At 37.9% G+C, this 19,335-nt stretch overlaps 1 protein-coding gene across 5 annotated transcripts in view; it reads right to left on the bottom strand.

Moving 5' to 3' along the window:
* The window catches only part of DENND1A (DENN domain containing 1A), a 539,914-nt gene that overhangs the window by 340,399 nt on the left and 180,180 nt on the right, over positions 1-19,335 (bottom strand). For all 5 annotated transcript variants that reach the window (XM_040225092.1, XM_040225090.1, XM_040225093.1 and 2 more), the window contains exon 5: positions 15,158-15,277. In XM_040225092.1, coding sequence (XP_040081026.1) covers positions 15,158-15,277 — 120 coding nt within the window. The remainder of the gene's footprint in view (positions 1-15,157; positions 15,278-19,335) is intronic.

Here is a 19,335-nt window from a genome sequence, read left to right on the forward strand (position 1 = left end):
AATGGATTCATCAGCTCAAATACAGGAGAGCTTTAGAATTAATTCTTGTAAAACAACATTTACGCATGCTTAAGAATAGGAGCACTTACAGTGAAATCCTGTGAGAAAGGGAACTGAACACAAGTTCAAAGAATTCCATGTAATTCTCTGTACTATGTAATGTTCTGAGATTACTAGCATCTTAATGGGCAAAAGGCAAGAAAAAATAGAATCTGACTTTGTCAGTCATTTAACTATCTAAATATATTTTCTAACAATCTTATCCACTCTTAGTATAGTGCATAGGCACAGAAAACAACCATCATTTCCATAGCCCATAGACTAGTAAAGATTTTCTGGCTTCCCTGGTGTCTCACTGGTAAAGAGTCCACCTGCCAACGCAGGAGACGCAGGCTCAATCCCTGGTCAGGAAGGTCCTCTGGAGAAGGAAATGGCAATCCGTTCCAGTATTTCTGCTTGGGAAATCCCATGGACAGAGGAGCCTGGAGGGCTACATGGGGTTGCAATGAGCTGGACACAACTGAAAGACTAAACAAACAAATAAACAAAGATTTTCTATTTAGAGTTGGGGATATTTAGATCACTCTTAGCTGATCTTCAGAGTGACTAAATTCCCTGATTGAGCAGGGCGAGTCTTAGAGTCAGCAAAGTATTTGAGACCTTTTCTACAACTCCCTTTGACAGAGAGCAGGAGAGAAATATATGATGAAAATAATAAATTCCTTTCTGAAAAACAATTGTTTTTAACATCTGTATCAGGTGTTTCATATAACATTTTAACCTATATGTTAACAACTTTACAAAGTAGGTCTCATTATGTTATAGATGTGGGAAATGAGAATTAGAAAAACTTAAGTGACTTGATTTGTCACATGGCTAATAAGTCAGAATCTGAATCTAGTTCTAAATCTAAAAGCTTTGCATTAGAATTTTAGGTAATTAAAACATTAGGACATCATCTACCTTCTGTGGAAGTAATAAATGATCTAAAGGTAAAGGTATTGAGGAAGGGATATTATTTATGTGTATGTGAACAAGCAAACACTGGGGCTGGGAAATAAGGTGCTTGTTCGTTTGTTTTTTTTACCAATTTTATTCATTCAACAAGAACTTAGGGTACACCTATGATAGATCAGGTACTCTTCTCAAGCACATGTGAATTCTTATAAAGTCTCTAGGAAATTAAATAATTTCTCTTAGTTTCCATATTTCTAGCCTATGTGCCATTGATTCTTAGGCCAAGAATCCTTTTTCTCCTTACATGTGATTGATTAAAATCACACCAAACCTCAGCAGCTTTTAGAAGTTGTAAGTTTGCTGGAGTATTTATGTTAAAAATAATAACTGGAGATAAATATTACATTCCAACAACCAAAATTTAATAAGTAATCAAGTAGAGAGAGATATGGACTGATATGATTGCATATCTCAGGATGATAAATGATAACCAAGATAGCTTTCCTAACCACCATCAACATGGTGTAGTATTAAAATAAAGCAACTTTGTAAGCAGAATAAGCAGCAGCTTTTTAGTCTAATTAACTTATTCATTTTTTCAAAACATTCCATTTGCCTCCATGTCTTTAAATTCAGATAATGTAGTCTTTAAAGATAAGAACTAGAGAAAATACTAGTTTCTAGTTTCAATTACTATGCTGGTTTGCAGGGCCATCTAAGGCCCTTTCTTATAACTTTTTTTGATAGAGAACAAGGCACAAGAAACTGCTTAACATTCTCATGCCTCATTTCCTCAACCAGTAAAATGAAGGGATATCCTGGCTACCCCTTTAGCTTGATAAAACTGAAGTTTGTTAAGTAAAGCCCCAGAGTGGATGCTGAGTACCATCCAAAAATGTGTTGTTCTACATTTGGGCAATGCAACACCAATGAAAAGATTAAATCAAGGGTTTTGAGGAGAGAAGGGAAAGCCCAGAATCATCACCATCAGAAAAAAAGGGCAGTCATTTTCTCTTTTCCTTATGTTGAGAGAGAATTCTGAATTGTCTATCCCAGCCAGAACACTAGGAAGACGTGTTCAATTCAGGCCAGAGTGTTGCTTTTGGAGTGAAGGGGTATCGCAGTGCTCTGGAGTTCAGTTTCCTCTGCACATACACAAACACAAGTGCACAGCGCCCCAATGCTGTTTGTCCCCTTGGCTTCACAGCCCTGCCAGTTGGCAAACCCAAGCCAGGAAGTTGTCAATTCCAATTGCGTTTAAGGCCATGTAGTCCTATTAAAGAAGCCTTGCTGGTTAAGGGGCGTCCTCTGTTTCCAAAGCATGGGAAAAAAAAGGGGGGGGGGCCTCTGCTTAGATTGGAGCTGGCAACTTTCACTGACTAGAGTTTTCAAGGAGCTATGAATGAGTTTAACAAAGGAGGTCTGTGGCTAGTTTCTGGCTGAAGTCCATGTCAACAGTTTTTAAGGTCACAGGCCACACTAACTAACATTTATTCCCAGCAGACCCTGCTCTAAACACAAGCTGTAAGTAGTACAAATTTGGAATTTTTCTGTAATCCCTTGAGATATTCCTGATCCTTCCACATGTTTCTGCTCAATTAAAAACAATTCTCACTTTGCACCACAAGAGAGGCCATGCTCAGCAATCTCAGTCCATCCTTAGGGTAGATGAACAAAAACCTGGCAAATCAAAGGGCTAGAGTGGGGAAGGGGAGGAATTCAGCTGGATCACACTGAAAAGTGCAGACAGCTCCCCAGGGGCTCAGTTTGTGAAAGCATAAAACGGGTTATGACAGAGATCCTGAGGCCATAAAAAGCAGGTTTGAGGCACGAATTGGGAATAGGTTCCTAGTCTTTTCACACAAATAGGATAGAAATTTCTAAGAAAATTAAAAGATCAATAAGAAGAGTGTAAAACAGTGGTAATCTATAGAATAAATGTTAAATATCCCACTGTGAAATTAATGTAATCATTTATCAGTTAAGATGAACTCTTTCATTGTTTCTAAAATCAAGACGCTTCTTGAAATCAATCTGAAAACTCAATACAACCCCCATTTTCCCCTTGAAAAGCTGTTTTTAACCTCTGTGGTACATTATATAACTAATAGTATTTTTAAATTTTGCAAGGCAACATGGGAATAATTACTTTGAATTGAGCACCAAAAATATCATTTAATCCTCATGGCTACCATGGGAAGTATTTTCTGTTTTACGGATAAGGAAACTGAGGCTCAGAAATGTGAAGTGACTTGCTTCCATTCCTATGGCTAGTACATAGTCGAACTAAAGTATGAAGATGAGTCTGATTCTAGAGCCCAAGTCCATTCTGGAAACTTAGGAGGAGAAAAACATACTAGAGCATCAGTGGTCATTTTGGCAGTTAAAGTACTACCATTTGCAGCATTCTATATTTGGAGTCATGTTTTATATGAAGGTAGTTATAATTTTTCCAAATTAAAAAACACATAAACTGTGGTGCAATGAATATTTGAATTGAACTTGACAGAATAAAATCGCAAGAACTACTTCATTAAACACATACAAAGAAGAAAATTTAAAACACACGTGATCCCATTACCTAACTAGTCTCAAAGTTAATGCTTAAAAGTATGCAATCACCCAGGCTTTTTTTCTCTGATTTTCTTACAAAATATAGAGATATCATATATGAAAATTTGTCTTTTGCTTTTTTTGTATATCTTAGATGTTTTCCATGTCATTAAATAATCACCAAAAGCATAATTTTAATGGTATTAATTTAGCTAACTCCTTCCATTCATTGTTCCTAATTTCTCACTCTATATACTATAATAAACATCCTCATACATATATCTGTACATATATTTGAGTTTTCCTCAGAAGATTTTCAAAAATGGGAACAATTCATATAAAGGTTGTGAATACATATCACCGATTACTTTCCAGGCATGTTGGATCATTTTCCACCCAGACCTACAGTGTATAAGTGCCCACCTCATAGCCACTCAGTATCACCTTCAAGTTGATGTGACCAGCCTCACACAGACTTGGTTATGTACATGCCCACACAAATCCTATGTATGACAATGACATGTATATGTTACAACTGGTCTATCCTTCTTTTAGAAACTCCTGAGCCACATAATGTTGTAAGCTACCAGAGAAACCTTACCAAGATTTCTTGCCTATACTATCTCTAGTCTTCAGCACCACCATCCGCCGCCGCCCTCCCCCAAAAAAAAGTAGATATGAGGAAATCAAGGCTCAGAAAGAATAAATGTAGCACCTAAAAGCACATTTCTGCATCAGCAGGACGAGGATTCAAATTCTGCGCTAACTCCAAACCATGCTCTTTATGCCATGCCATCTCACAGCTCATTTTACCTCAGGGATGATCAACTTGCTTCTTACAACCCAGCAATGCCTCTTTCTCTAGCAATGCCTCTTCAGACAATGAGGCCAAATTAATCTTTAGGGAAATAAAGAAGGACAAGACCCAGATCTCACAGGCTTTGAGAAAGGAGAATAGCAAGTTGCATGTCTTCTTTTAAAAAGCAGTGAGTGGCAGCAGTGTGGAATTAGAAGGAGGCTCACACACAGTTGGCAGAACAGTAAAATGGCATAGCCATTTTAGAAAACAATTTGGCATTATGCAAAAAAGTTGAAGATGTATGTACCCAACACACAGCTATTCAACTCCTAGGCTCATATGCCACAAAACCGAGTGCCTCTGTGTACTAGGATATCTGTTCAAGAACGTTCATAAAAGCCACAAACTGGAAACAGCCCGAATGGCCACCTATAGTTGAAGGCATAAACAAATTATAACATGGTCATACAATATGTAATACTCATATAGTGAAGAGAAGAAACAGCATGGACAAATCTCAAAAACTGAGCAAAAGAAGACTTAAAATAATTTCATACTGTATAATTTAATTTATACAGGTTCCCAACCAGACAAAACCATACCATATTATTTAGGGATACATCCACAGATGAAGGGCTTTCCTTGTAGCTCAGTTGGTAAAGAATCTGCCTGCAATCCAGGAGACCTGGGTTTGATTCCTGGGTTAGGAAGATTCCCTGGAGAAGGAAATTACAACCCACTCCAGTTATTCTTGCCTGGAGAATCCCATGGACAGAGGAGCCTGGCAGGCTATAATCCATAGAGTTACAAGACTCAGACACAACTTAGCAACTAAACCACCACCAGACAGGTGAAAAAATTATTCTGAGGTGTTGGAAATTTCTTAACTGGGTAATTACATGACTATTTTCTATATAATTTTTGTATGTACTTATGTGAGTATATATAATATATAAATATATGTACAGACACATATATATACTTACATGTGTACATATAGCTAAAATCAATGCATTTTCCTTTTGCAGATTATAGTTCACAGTTTACAAAAGAAAAGCACAGGGTAGTAGTTAAACACTTACATAGTAGATAAAACAGTACTTAAATTCTTTGTGTGTTCTATTAGTCATCACAGTGAAATTCTCAATTACTATTATCCTCAATTCACCACTTAAATAACTGACAAAGATGAATGCTGGGTAAATGAAAACATTTTATATTATTAATCCAATTTTCAAGAAGATTAAAAAATTAAATATAGTACCAATTACCAATGTTCATTCAATTATAACATAAGTATTAAATTTGAGGAAAGACAAATTCAGGGAGTCCCACTTCATGAAAGGTAAACTATCTCTTCAGATAAAAAGACCAGGGATGATAATCTCTAGGGAATTAAAAAAAAATTTTTTTAAGGTAAAAACAAGTATTGCTTCCAGTGGTTAGGGCACAAAGGCTATCTTTACTTAATGAGGATAATCAACACTTAGTATATTTTCATATACTAATAAAGAAAAAGTACAAATTAAAAATTTCTTTAAAATGATAACCAAAATTACCAAATATGTATTCTTTTTTAAAGCGGATGACAGCAAATGCCTAGCTCAGAAGAAGACTGGACACCAGCAAACATACGCTGCTTTTGGCTTGGAGTTGCTTTTGTGGCTTTTTGGGTTTTTTGTTTTGTTTTTTATCCCCCCAAAGACTTCTTGTGTTCTTGTGGGAGTAGGATTTTAAAGCTTAAAAAAAAATTTTTTTTTAAGGAAACCAGCTAGGAGTCGGACACGACTAAGCGACTTCACTTTCACTTTTCACTTTCATGCATTGGAGAAGGAAATGGCAACCCACTCCAGTGTTCTTGCCTGGAGAATCCCAGGGACGGGGGAGCCTGGTGGGCTGCCATCTATGGGGTCACACAGAGTCGGACACGACTGAAGCGACTTAGCAGCAGCAGCAGCAGCAATCATTAGGAATTCAAGCAAAAAACTACAGGACACTGAATTTCACCCAACTTCTTTTTCCACCACACGTTTAAGTAAGTTCTAAAATGTCAAGTTTTTCTTTAGAGCCCAGCATTTTTTTTTGCTGCATTTTGGGCTCATTAATACACATAAAGAGCTAGTTAAAATACCAGACAATAAATGAACAATGGGACAATTAACCCCAAATACAAAGCTCCACCTACTTTACTTTAAAGACATTTGAAATATACTAGATTAGAAACCATAAAGGATGATTCTCAGAATTAATTCTGTAATACATATTGCTTTGTATTTTAGATAAGGGATTTAAAATCTCCATAGAGGTACTCTAACACTTCTGAATTGAGTTAGAGACAATTGCCCTTAGCTTTGCTGAAGGTTACTGGTAGTTTCACTTGCCATGAAAGAGAAATAAAAACCTACTCAATTTCTACTGCATACTATAGTACAGAACTTAATTTTATCTACAATGTTTAAAAAGTCCCTAAGTTTCTACATGAAGTTTTAAGGTATGTATACTTTCTTTCCAGTCAGAATGTAATATATTCAAAATCAATTGCTGTAGTAGTCCCTTTATGCTACATAATTTTTGCAATTTATCACAAAACTTACACTAATAAAAATGATCACTTTGAAGATATAAATGTCAAAGTGAAACACAGAAAGGAAAAGTAAACTAAATACATTATTTGTCACTTGATTTAACTAAGACTTTTGATACTGCTTCTATACTTTTAGGCTCATTGTTTTCAGAAGTTAGTAACTATTCTTCATTGTCAAGAAATGGGTAATAGCTCACATGTTGAGATAAAAAGTAGTTGAGTTTTTTAAAAAGAGTAATTAGCTGAATGACAAATTCACTAGAACAAATGCATTTTTAAAAGAACATAAGTCTTAGCAGGAAAAAAAATTATTTTGATAACTAAGAGCTTCTTGTCTTGTAAATCAATTTCACACAAATTACACAGTCAGAAAGATTCTCAGGAAAGAATATTTAATGATACATAAAGACACTTACAGTATGATAAATGAAAACGCTGGATAGAAAACTATACCTACAGTATGATCCCAATTCAAGCAAAGAAACACATCTAGTCATTATGGGAATCATAAGATGATAGACTGCTTTTCTTACTTTTCTGAAGTTTTTTAAATTCCTCTAGTGAGGAAGTATATCTTCCCAACCTCAAAAAATTTTACATCTTAAAAATAAGTGACTCATAGCTGATTGTAAGAATTGTGGGCTCTTCAAAGTGAAGATGGTATAATGATTTTTCTCCTTGAAATGATGTAAAGAGGTACACTATCTCAGTCTTCCAGGGCTTTTCCACGACGGACAAATGTTAGACTTCCTACTGCTTCTAAAACTGATCACTGGAAGGGCCAGAAAACCTAAATTCAGACTCTTCTTTGTATTCACAAATCTATCTTGCTCTTAAAATAAGAGTGTAGCTTAGATCCAAAGGGCAATTTTAGGTGTGAAGCATACTGAGTTATTTTCCTTTCTACCTCCTGCCCAGTGAAAAGCAAAGATAAAGCTCAAATAAATACATTCTGCTTATTGCTGCTATTGTAGGAAAGTGGTTTGCTTGCAGGGAGGTCCAATAAAAATTGCTGACACTCAAACTCCATCAAAAAGCACCAGTGGCCTCTCCTATAGAATGCTTTTCCTGTCTTCCATAAAGGGTCCCTCATATGGAATTCTCAAGATTCTCTTTCTCTCAGAAGGCAGGCTCAGTTTTACTGGTTTTCCATTCAAACATACCTTACATTAGATTTAAAGAAAACTGTATCGTTTTCTTTACTCTATAATCATATGGCTGGATTGTTCACACAGAATGCAACGACACTGGCCCTAAGGAAATATGACTTTTTGATGCTTGAGGCAACTGAGTCTTGAAAAACCTTAGTCCCAGGTGGTCTTGTGCTTATTCTCCCAAGGGAAAAAATCATTGCCATATCTTGGACAAGACTGGATTGTAGGGTCAGAAAACTGCTATCATCCAGCTAAAGAACTTGGGACAAAAAAAATCTCTCTTCTGCAGGTCTCATTTTCATCATATATAAAATGAAGATGGGCTGTAGTACATTTTTCTTAAGAGGTCTTTAAATTCACCTCTGAAATCATTCTGCCAAGGTGAACAACCCATCATGGTTCTTTAATCTAAATATATATGAAGAGAAACACGCATTAAGAGCATTAAGAAAAGGTAGCGTTTTGCCTTCGAAACATAGAGTGAGATCATATCATGTCTATTGCAATGCCCAACTCATTCAATCTCAAAATGAAAATTTTCTTTTAGCTAGTCTTGGATTTTTCAAATACCCACAACCCTGAGCCAGGCTGGTTTCCTTTGTAAAAGACCAGGAGGGGTGAAAAATCTTCTTCCTCCGGTGGCTGCCAGTGCAGAAGACACACCTGTCTTTCCAACTGTCTAGCTTCTCAGCCCTCAAATAGCAGGCTACTAGGAGAGCAAGAGCAGTTTTATTTATTTCCCTTTCTCCTCTTTAAAGGTGATTTTGTTAAAACTGTACAGCTTGTTACCATTGTCGAATTGTGACTCCCTAGAGGATTATATATTTCTAAGCATGAAGGCATCTGTGTGGCAATAAAACATGCAACATACCCCAACCACTTCATTTTTTTTAATTAAGAAAAAAAAAAGTTACAGTCTCCCACAAAGTGATGTTCTGATGAGCACACCTCCCATGCAAGCCTTTCAAAATACTCTCAGAAAAGGCCCTGGGCCTAGTAAACCAGAGCCTCCACAGGCCCCATCCCATGGGTTCAGTTTCTGACAGAAGCCCTGTGCCAGGATCCACAATGAGTGGAATTATAATCTGCCACAGCAATCAGGCCTTCTCCCAGCTGACCATCCAGAAAACAACATTGTACCCATCATACTTTTAAGGGAAGGAATTAAAAAGAAATCAAACAGCCCCAGAGAGATGGAAACACTCGAAAAGCAGAGGAAAATCTTCTGTTAAATAGTATGAAAGACCCAGGTTTCCCAAATGGCATTTAAGGCATTGGGAAGAAAGGCTGATGTCTCCCAGAGGGGACCCAGCTTTGATGCCCAAACTGCCCTCAAACATCAGGCTGTACATTTTTGTACAGCAGGGTACCCTCAGGCGAGACAACCATAAATAGCTTAAAACAAGAATAGGAGATTCCATCTGTTTCTGGAATATTTCAGCAGCACCTGCTTTCAAGGTAAAACTCTGGGAGCTGTCCCCACAACCTTTCTTCTCAACTCCCTTCCCCATCCCCCATACACTTATTTTAAACTGAAGCAGCTAAAACACAAGCCAAAAGAGTTTCTGCCATTCCACCTGCCTAAGGAAAGAGTCCTTTGATTTTTCTCCTAAACTGTATGTGTTGTTTAAAAAACACTGGAGCAGTTAGAGAAGCCAAAGTTCTCAAAACCAGACTCTATTACTTCTAGCTTCTTTTTTTCTGTGAAAGCTGAGCTTTTCTGTTTATAGTAGATATGACTACAATACAGATGAAAAAAGGGTGCAATAGTTGTTTTTGCCATTAAGTCAGAAAATGTTCCAGAAGGAAGATGGTCCTCACTTAACACAAAGTTTAAACATAAGCCCACACGCCAATCTGCATGGAAGGAAGGACAATAATTCCCCAATAAGAGCCAAGGAACACATTCTATTACATTATTTAAAAAAAAAAAAAAAACTAAAGTTGAGTCTTGAAAATTCCAATCTCAATCAGATGCTATTCCCAAAGTGATGTGCAGCATCCCTCTAACAATAACCAGAAAACTCCAAGCTTGTGTAGATAGCAATTTCATGTACCAACATCAATATTTCTAACACCTGCCCCAGACCATCAGGTGACACACCATTTTCTATGGGATAAATTCAAAATCTTGAGCATGGCCCACAAAGACTTTCACAGTCTTGTCCCAAGCCTTTATGGCATCGTCTCTTGCTGTCAATCTCTCCTCTGAATTCTCATCATTCTTTCACCATGCTGCACCTTCAGTTGTCTGGACCTTTGTGCACCAGTTCTCATGGCCCAGAGAGCTTTTCTCCCATTCTCCTCCAGGCAAGCCTCCACTGATTCTCTAAGGTCCAATTTAACTGGAACCCATCAGCAACACTTTCTCTGATTCTCCAAGTCAAACATGAGCTCTGCCTAATCTGTGACCCCAAAGAACCTTATGGATACATATTTTTTAAAAAGCATCTATCACAATATATTTTAATTACTTATTTACGTAGTCCCTTCCCAAAGATGAAGTGGCCCCCAAGACAGTAAGGGTAGTAGAAGTGAAATGGGAGACAGGTAACAAAATCAGAGGTGGCCTGGAACAGTGCGCCTAGAAGCAAATTCAATTTCATATTTGGTAAAGGGCAAAAAGTATATATTGTTTACAGTTTGAAATACCAAGTTCACAAAATGCAGCTTACCAAACTCTTGGATGAATAGGAAAACTGAAAGGTTCTCATATGGGGAGCTAAGGCTAGATTTGTGTGTCTATTTCAAGGGACCTTGCGGTAAATAAAGGCCAAAGACCACATGTTATGCATTGCTCATTCCTGAAATATGCAAGATACTAAGATACTTACTAATTGAATAAAAACTTTAAATGTTAGGCTAAAAAAATTTTAGATGCCATATTGATGAAACAAGTTATTTCTTCCCAAAATGGATAAGAGGTTTTGAACAACTATTTGGGTATAAAGATTGTTACTCAAGTTTTCTCAAGAGCTGAAATAAGATCCCTACATATTAAGTAGAAAATTGTAGAACACAAATACTTTTAAAGTACCTTTATAAAGAATAAGTTAATACTGTATGGCTTATCTTCCATAAGCGACTGCTCCCCACTCTAAGCAATACAGTTATGACTTTGAACTCCTCCATTTCTTCTGATCATCCAAACCCAGAAGCTGCTTATAAATAGCATATTTCATTACAGTTTTAGCCTTGTTGGGTCATGTGTTTTTTGGGCAAAAGAAGCCACCTAAAAAGTGATCTAGGTCACTTTGTCTTTGTCTTACAATATTAAGATTTCAGAGGTAAATATTTACTATATATTAGACTCAGTTGGTGCTATCTGAGAATGCTAAAATACTTTCTTGGATTCTTGGGTTTATAAAGAAGAACAACTAACTTACTCATAACTCATGTTCTCCTAGCTGGTGCTTGTAACCTGGGGCTTCCCAGGTGGCACTAGTGGTAAAGAACCCACCTGCCAATGCAGGAGACATAAGAGACATGCGTTCGATCCCTGGGTTGGAAAGATTCCCTGGAGGAGGACATGGCAATCCACTCCTGTATTCTTGCCTAAAAAATCCCATGGACAGAGGAGCCTGGCAGGCTACAGTCCATAGGGTTGCAAAGAGTCAGACACGACTGAAGCGACTGAACACACACACACACACCATCTAGCAACTAGCTAAATAATATAATGGTGACTCTCAAAGAAAAGTAAAATGCTTTAATATAAAAAGCCAGTCAATTGTGGAAGGAAATAATGCATCTGACTTTATATACCATGGTACTTTTGTTAATAGGAGTTTTTACTGTAGTATAACTACATCTCTGTCAAGGTTAGCTGGTAACAAGAGTTCACAAAAACTTTGAAAAATAATTTTTTAAAATAAACTCAGGGATTCAGTCCTTCATGAAACAAGTATTACTAACTGTCTACTATGTACAGAGACATTCTTCAGTACGCTTTGGGTGTATCTGTGAACAAAACAGGTTAAGAATTCCCAGGCTTCATGAAGCTTACATTCTAGTGGGGAAGAACAGACAATGTCCCTAACAATGAATCTAGTAAGTTATATTGAGTAAAGGATGTCTAAGAACCTTTCATTGTAAAATTATGTCTAAATTTTGTAAAATACTAATGATCCAATCCTTTATGGACACAATGCCTGTCCACTGTGTCACTGAATCCAAAGTGTAAGAATCAAAGGTGCACCTCTTATGAGTAATGTGAATTGTCTGGTAATATGAACCATGCTTCTGCCAACAACTGGACTTCGTATTTTCTCTTTGAATTAGTATCCAATGAGGCCTGTCCTCCCACTTGAGCCCTCAGTATTCTGCTTTTCCAACCGAATGGAATGGATCTCCCTGTCTCTGAAAGTCAAGGACACCTCTGTCAAGCACTACACTAAGTGATGGGGATGCAGATGCTGCTTAAGACACAACCTTCACCAGTAAAGAGTTAACTGTTCACTAGGTGAAAGACAAAAGAAGATCAGGGCTTATGAGTATATAGCTTAAGAGTGCAAAGCATGCTGGGTGCATCCAGAAGATGGGATGATTACCTCTTCCTGGAAAAGGTGACTCTGAGAAATGCTCAAGCTGAGCCTGGGAGGATGGGTAAAAATGTATGAAGACAGAAAGGTCTGGTCGTTCATGTGGTCCAGGAAGCAAATGAGCTTGAAAGAGAGAAAAAGTGATCCTAAGAAGCGAAATCCTAGAACAGTGGGGGCTATGTCTGCACATATGCCATCACTAGGAACTACATCCCTCACGGGAAGAAATGGAAAAGCAAAAGTAAAGGTGGCAGCTGAGCAGACTTAAGAGTACTGGGCATACTGAGGACATGACTGGACTTTAAAACACACATTAACTAAGGGAAAAGCATCTGAAGCAAAGCAAGAAGACCAAACAGCAAAAGAAGATGATGCTAAATAATAATGTAACCCAGACCCAAGTCCCACCAATGTTCTTTTGGAAGACCTCTCCACTGGTCATGTCACCAACCAGTTATCCAGGGTTAACAGCAAGTTCTTCCACTCACATGTTAGTCTCAACCCAGCAATGTTTCCAAATCAAGCACAGGGAAAGTGCCATTTTGTGTGCCCTGTACACAAGCAAAAGCTGACTAAGATAAACAGAGCCTTCTGGCCTCATGTTAAATACCCATGAAATGCATATCCCAGAATCCATAGAAGACTATTTTGAACAGCCACTATGCTCTGGGGTGCTAGATTAGCAACAGTAAGAAGACACTGTTCCATGGGATCATTCTATGTGTTATATATAGCATATTGTAGCAAGATCATCCATCTCCCCAGCTCATCTTGGGAACTCTTCAATGGACAAGGACTAGCTAATAGTAAGCACTCAATTAAGGACTGACAAACAAATGAATGAATTAACCCACCAAATTTTTCCCCATAGCTCCTAGCTAGTACAACAGATAGAAAACACACCAATTGCTGCTATTTTTCATTCTAAATGATAACAGCAAAAGGCTATTCAACTAGCTTGTCACAAACATGGCCCTACATGTAGATACAAACACCAGAATCAGATATGAGCAGTTTTAAATAGTTTTTCACTCTCTGAAGTGTGCTGAGTGGTTGCAATTGTACCCATTCAAGAATCTCCCTTCCCTCAATACATACACCCAAGCTTTGAAAGAAACATCACATCCCAAAACATTATGGGACAAAACCTTTCTGCAAAACTTTAAGAGCTTGGTTTAAACCCTCATCTCCCTGAATGACTACATAAATATGCAGTGTCCTAGCCAAGACTGAAATACAACATCGACAGAAATGTAAGAGAAAATTTTCTTGAAAAAACATTGTTAAATAAAAAAGTAAATAATGATTTATATCAGAGTCTAATACTCAGGGCAGGTAGTCCTTGGGCCTGGGCTAGAGGTGTGCTTGAGAACAGGAGTCTTGCAAAGCAGCTGGGTTTGTACCTCCATCTTAAGGTCTTTCCAGCAGTTGTCCTCTAGTGCTCAAATTAGAGATACTATGCCTGATGAAGGAGCCAGTGGACTTCACTGATTAAAAACAATAATAAGATTTGTGTAGAGAAATGCAGAAGCAGCATTTCTGACTGACAGTTATAGAGCTAAGACATTGAAAGTTAGCCTTCCCCATCCCCATGGTGTTAGGGTGTGTGTGTGTCTGGGGGCAAGGGAGTCTGCTCTTAGTGAGGAGGAAAAGAAAATGCAGAGACTAGTACACCAGAGAACTAGTCCTTCTGGAATTCATAGTGGGTCTGGCCTCTTATTCCTAGGCTCAAGCCCAAGACGGGAGACCCGGGTTTTGTCAGGGGCGCCTCCCTGCTGTCCTGCCCTGAGCTGCTGCACATGAGCAGAGACAGGAGGCAGGCCCCTCTGACACCTACTTAACCGAGGCAGATGCGGAGGAGAGTGTGTGGGATGCCTTTACCTCCCCCTCAGGAGGCACCCAGCAGGAGCCCACAGAGCCAGCAGCTCTGAAATCAGATTTCCACACATCCTCCAACCCCGGAATATGCCTTACCCCTCTGGCAGGAGGAAACAGGGCATTAAGTAAGTGTGCTTCTGGTGTGTGAAGGGAGTTTTGGAAGACCTAAAGAAGCCTTCTCACAGGATTCTGCACTTTTTTCAAAACCTCTACGGAGGGAGCCAAGTTGGGAAACAGTTACTTACTCATTGACCCGAAAGGGGCAGGGGTGTTACTTTGAGAAAGACACAATCAGTGTCTGCAAGACGTCCTGAACTGCAGACACATACTTTATTAATAATCTTACATACACAAAATGTCCAAGGGAAAGCCTAACAGACTAATTTCTGACAGCTCCAGATAACAGGAGGAGGAACTGAAGCCATGCTGATTCTCCAGCTTCTGCACACTCCACAGATGCGATGATCCTTTTTTCCACCCAAGGGATGTGATACAAATAAATAAATACAATTATCTGTAGAACTTAAAGTGCAAGGACAACATTGTAAAGTTCTTCTCCCCAAGTGCAGTGACTCAAGGGAAGCAGATAGGAAAATAAAAAGAACAGCTGGAAAATTTAATTACAGAAGACCAACCCAAAAGCTGACATTGTTTCACAGAACTAGCGAATAGCAAAAGCCATTTTCCTTACCTTAAGATACAGAAGCAACTCTTTGCTCCTGAAGATAAGCGGCAGAATCCGAATCTCTGTTTGCTGTCAATGTCAGTGAGCACGAATGTGAAGTTCTGGCCAACTTGGCTAACTGTGAGGCTGCGGCAAAGAGAACAAAGGGGAAAATGAATGTGCAGTAAGTTTCCCGATAAAGTATCTAATCACAACAAGTCATTGAACCTGTAACATTTCCTTTCTCAGTGGAATTCTTTATAAATGAACTTAACATTTACACACTTCAAGAGAAAAAACTGAGTGAATATTTTTTTAAAAAGAAAAAGACAGCAAGCAGTGACCACCTCAGCATAGCTACCAAACCCTACTTACTGCACTCAGGCAAGTGTCCCTGTTGAGCACTGCATCCAGTTTTGAAAGGTGCATCCTATTAACCTCATTTTACAGATGGAGAAATAGCCTAGAGTGCCACTGCATAAGATGTCAGCTGGTAAATTGCAAAAAGCTGAATTTTAAACCTAGGCCTATCTGACACCAAAGTCTTCTCTGCCAGTTTGCTGGTAATGATGCTCACCTGATTATTCCTCTAGTTCAGAAAATAACAGAGACTGCAACAGCAGAATTTAAATGCCAGCCACAAAGTTAGACATTTGATATTATACTATCTCATTTACTCTCACAACAACCCTGGAACTTCAAGGATGTTCCCATTTTACAGAAAAGGAAACTATAGAACTTAATAAGTAAATAACTGAATCAAGTTCACAGAGCCACTAAGGGGAGGAGCTAGAATTCAAAAGAGGGCAGGGTTAGCTATTACTTTCCTAAATTCCTGTACTTTTCATAATTTCCAATTTTATGAGAACTATATTTTATATTTTACAGGACAGAAAGAGCAAATGTCTTATCAGTGCAAGATATTTTCTGAGAAATGGAAACAAGGTTTTACAGAAAAACATTAAAGATAAAAACTAAAACTTCCTGCATCAACACAAAAATCAGCAGACCACAGAAAAAACTGAAAACATTTCAAAAAATTAAGAAGCATATTACAAGTCAGATTAATCTAGAAACTCTTTTAAAGTTACAAAATGTTTTAAAATCCACTTTTTAAAATCAGTTTACCAGTTAGCCTTTGGATTCCTCTCTAAAAAGTCAAATCTTATACTTCCCTGGTGGCACAGTGGATAGGAATCTGCCTGCCAACGCAGGGGACACAGGTTCAATCCTTGATCTGGGAAGATTTCACATGCCGTGGAGCAACTGAGTCGATGATCTACAATTACCAGGCCTGAGCTCCACAACAAGCAAAACCACCCCAACGAGAAGCCTGCACACCACAGTGAAGAATACAGCCCCCATTGGCCATAACTAGAGAAAGCCCACACAAAGCAACAGAGACCCAGCACAGCGAAAAATAAATGAACAAAATTTTTAAATAGTTAAATATTACAAATTCTAGTACACAAATTTATGCAAACAAAATATTTTATAATTTGACACTGACTTATTCAAAGGAACTCATTAACTTGTATTTTATATATATATATTTTACAAAACATACTAAAATTGATAAAATATTCAAATTAATGCTCTCACCTATAATTTGCTATAACTTGTCAGTAGAAATGAAAAATCATGGTTCACCAGGCCTTTTTCAAAGGCAGACTGATTGAGTTTTTGACAGCATATGAATTAAGTCTTCGAATATGGATAGCGTTCTTTTCTAAAACTCCCTTATACAAGCCACATAAGAAAATTAAAGTATTTTAATTTTAAAAGACTATCAAAGTATTCCAGGACAAAAGGTCAATGGACCCCACCTGGTCATATTTAAGGAAATAATTCCTGCCCTCAAAAAGTGGTTAGAAATTACAAGAAAATAATTCAGAAAGCAGAGAGTTCCACCTCTTTTTTAACTAGGAAGGTGAACAAAAACAAGGTAGGAATTTAAAAGCAACATGGTAATAAAACAGGTATAAGTGAGTAATGCTATCCCTCCACCTTATATAAGCCAGAAGAAGGAACACATTCCTATAAAAGTTATAGAGCTGTCAAGGGGATACCAAAACACTACCTTCTTATGGCTGTTATGTTTTATCTATAAAGCTTGGATACAGTGTTACTATGGTGACTTAATACTATGTTTTAAAGGGGGATTATATGATTAATTTTAACAAGGTTGAGAACTGAAGATGTGTGAGAAACAGAATTCTAGCTCACATAATTAAAGTGATTGGGGAAAAAAAGTGGGCCTCATCAGGGGAGGGGGAAACCCTGTATTATTAAACTATTTAAAGCAACAGGTCAAGATGATTCTAAGTTACAAATAAGGTCATGCTTTTATGAAGTACTATTATGTATTCATGTAAAAGATGACTGTTCATTATTTTAACTAAGATTTGATTTCAATTCTAGAATTTTTAAAAAGAAGAATCCTAGAAGGAAAGGGTACTGATACAACTAGATGAAAAGAAAATACCCAGGATTTCTAGGAAAAGGACACAGAAGGAACACAACTTGGTTTGTGATCTGAGTGTCCTTAATTTCTCTATTATCTGTTCACTGCCTTTAAAAAGGCTGAAAACTCTTTCAGCTACATTGTAGGCTCAAAGAAAGGTTCATTACTCATTTGCTTGGTTCAAATCCCAACTCAACCACTTGCTAACTGAGCCTTAATTTAGCAAGTTACTTAACCTCCTAAGCAGCTCAGTTTCTTCTCCTGGAAACTATCATCCAACTCAAAGCATATCTGGGGAATAAGTGAGTGTTTGGTACAAAGGCTAGGCCACAGTAAGAACAATTAATAGAAGAGACACAAGTTGCTACTTACAATGAAAACTAAATTTCATCTTGAAATCATTCACTTGCTTAGAATCTTCTTGACTCAGCTTTGTAATGTAAGTGGAGACAGGAAGGCTGCCTTTCTTTCCTCTCTATCGCATCTTTTCAGCAAGGGGGAGTCTTCTGGGTGACCAAGAAAGTTGCTCATTCTTGCATTAAGAAAAACATTCTTTGTGGGGGGGGGGGGGAGGAGGGGGGGGCGGTGCCATAACTTAGAAGAGGGGCACTTACTATTCTCAGTTGATTCACTTTTTAAATTCCCAGCAGGATGAAGTACAAGTCATTAAGAGCCCCAGATCATTAAATCCTAAAATATTTTTTCCTTGGACAGTTCAAATTAACATTCAAATTGAGTTCAGATTAACTCAAAGGAGTCTTAATCTTCAAGGAATTTATCATTCCCTCTCTACTTGCTGAGATAGTCTGTAACAGTGTTCACTATTTCTCCATAAAAATGACTGTGGGGAAAGGATTGGCTTCCTTAAAGACTGCAGTTTTTGTGATTACCTCCAGGATCAGAACCCATACACTTTTTAAAATAAAAATCAGATTTCATAATGATTAAAGGCAGTGGGAACCTTAGAAACCAACGCACCCAATTCTCTTGTTTCACAGATGGGGAAGTTGAGGCTCAGGATGTTTTATTGTGGCAGTGATGGTGGTTTTGGTTTGCTTTCTTTCTTTTCAAAATAACCAAGACCAAAATAAAAACCCACGCACAATTCTGGTTGAAAATCCTTTCCATTCTGCCACACTGCATCAAATACAAGGAAAACTCTCCCAAGAAGTTACTACTTAGTTTAAGGAACTCAGGTATGTGAGGAATTCAGGTAGTTGTCTCATCAAACAGACTAACTATACTTCCCACTAAGCAAGAGAAAGCAAATTTGAGTACTTCCAGAATTAAGCCCAAGAGACCAGGGCCAGTATCACCCTTAGCTGTGCTTTCCATGTCTAGGTGAATACAGAAAATAGAAAACAATAACCATCTCAACCACAGACTTTAAATTTCATGCTGCCTCTTAAATGCCTGTCAGCCATTCAAGACCCCTTCTGTAGCATTTTGCCTAATCTTCAAATTATTTGTAGGTTCAATGTATGAATGGTATGAACCATGTAGATGGATAGTTTGATTCCAATCTTCCAGTCAAAAATCAGATTTCCTATATCAGCCTCACTTTTAAGTTTGAGGTGAGATGGTGAGATGGCATCACTGACTCAGTGAACACGAGTTTGAACAAACACCAGGAGATAGTGAAGGACAGGGGAGCCTGGTGTGCTACAGTTCATGGGGTGGCCAAGAGTCAGTCACGACTTAGTGACTGAACAACACCACTTTTAAATTTTGCTAGTATCTT

Source organism: Oryx dammah, unplaced genomic scaffold, assembly GCF_014754425.2.
Source record: "Oryx dammah isolate SB20612 unplaced genomic scaffold, SCBI_Odam_1.1 HiC_scaffold_25, whole genome shotgun sequence".
NCBI lineage: Eukaryota > Metazoa > Chordata > Mammalia > Artiodactyla > Bovidae > Oryx > Oryx dammah.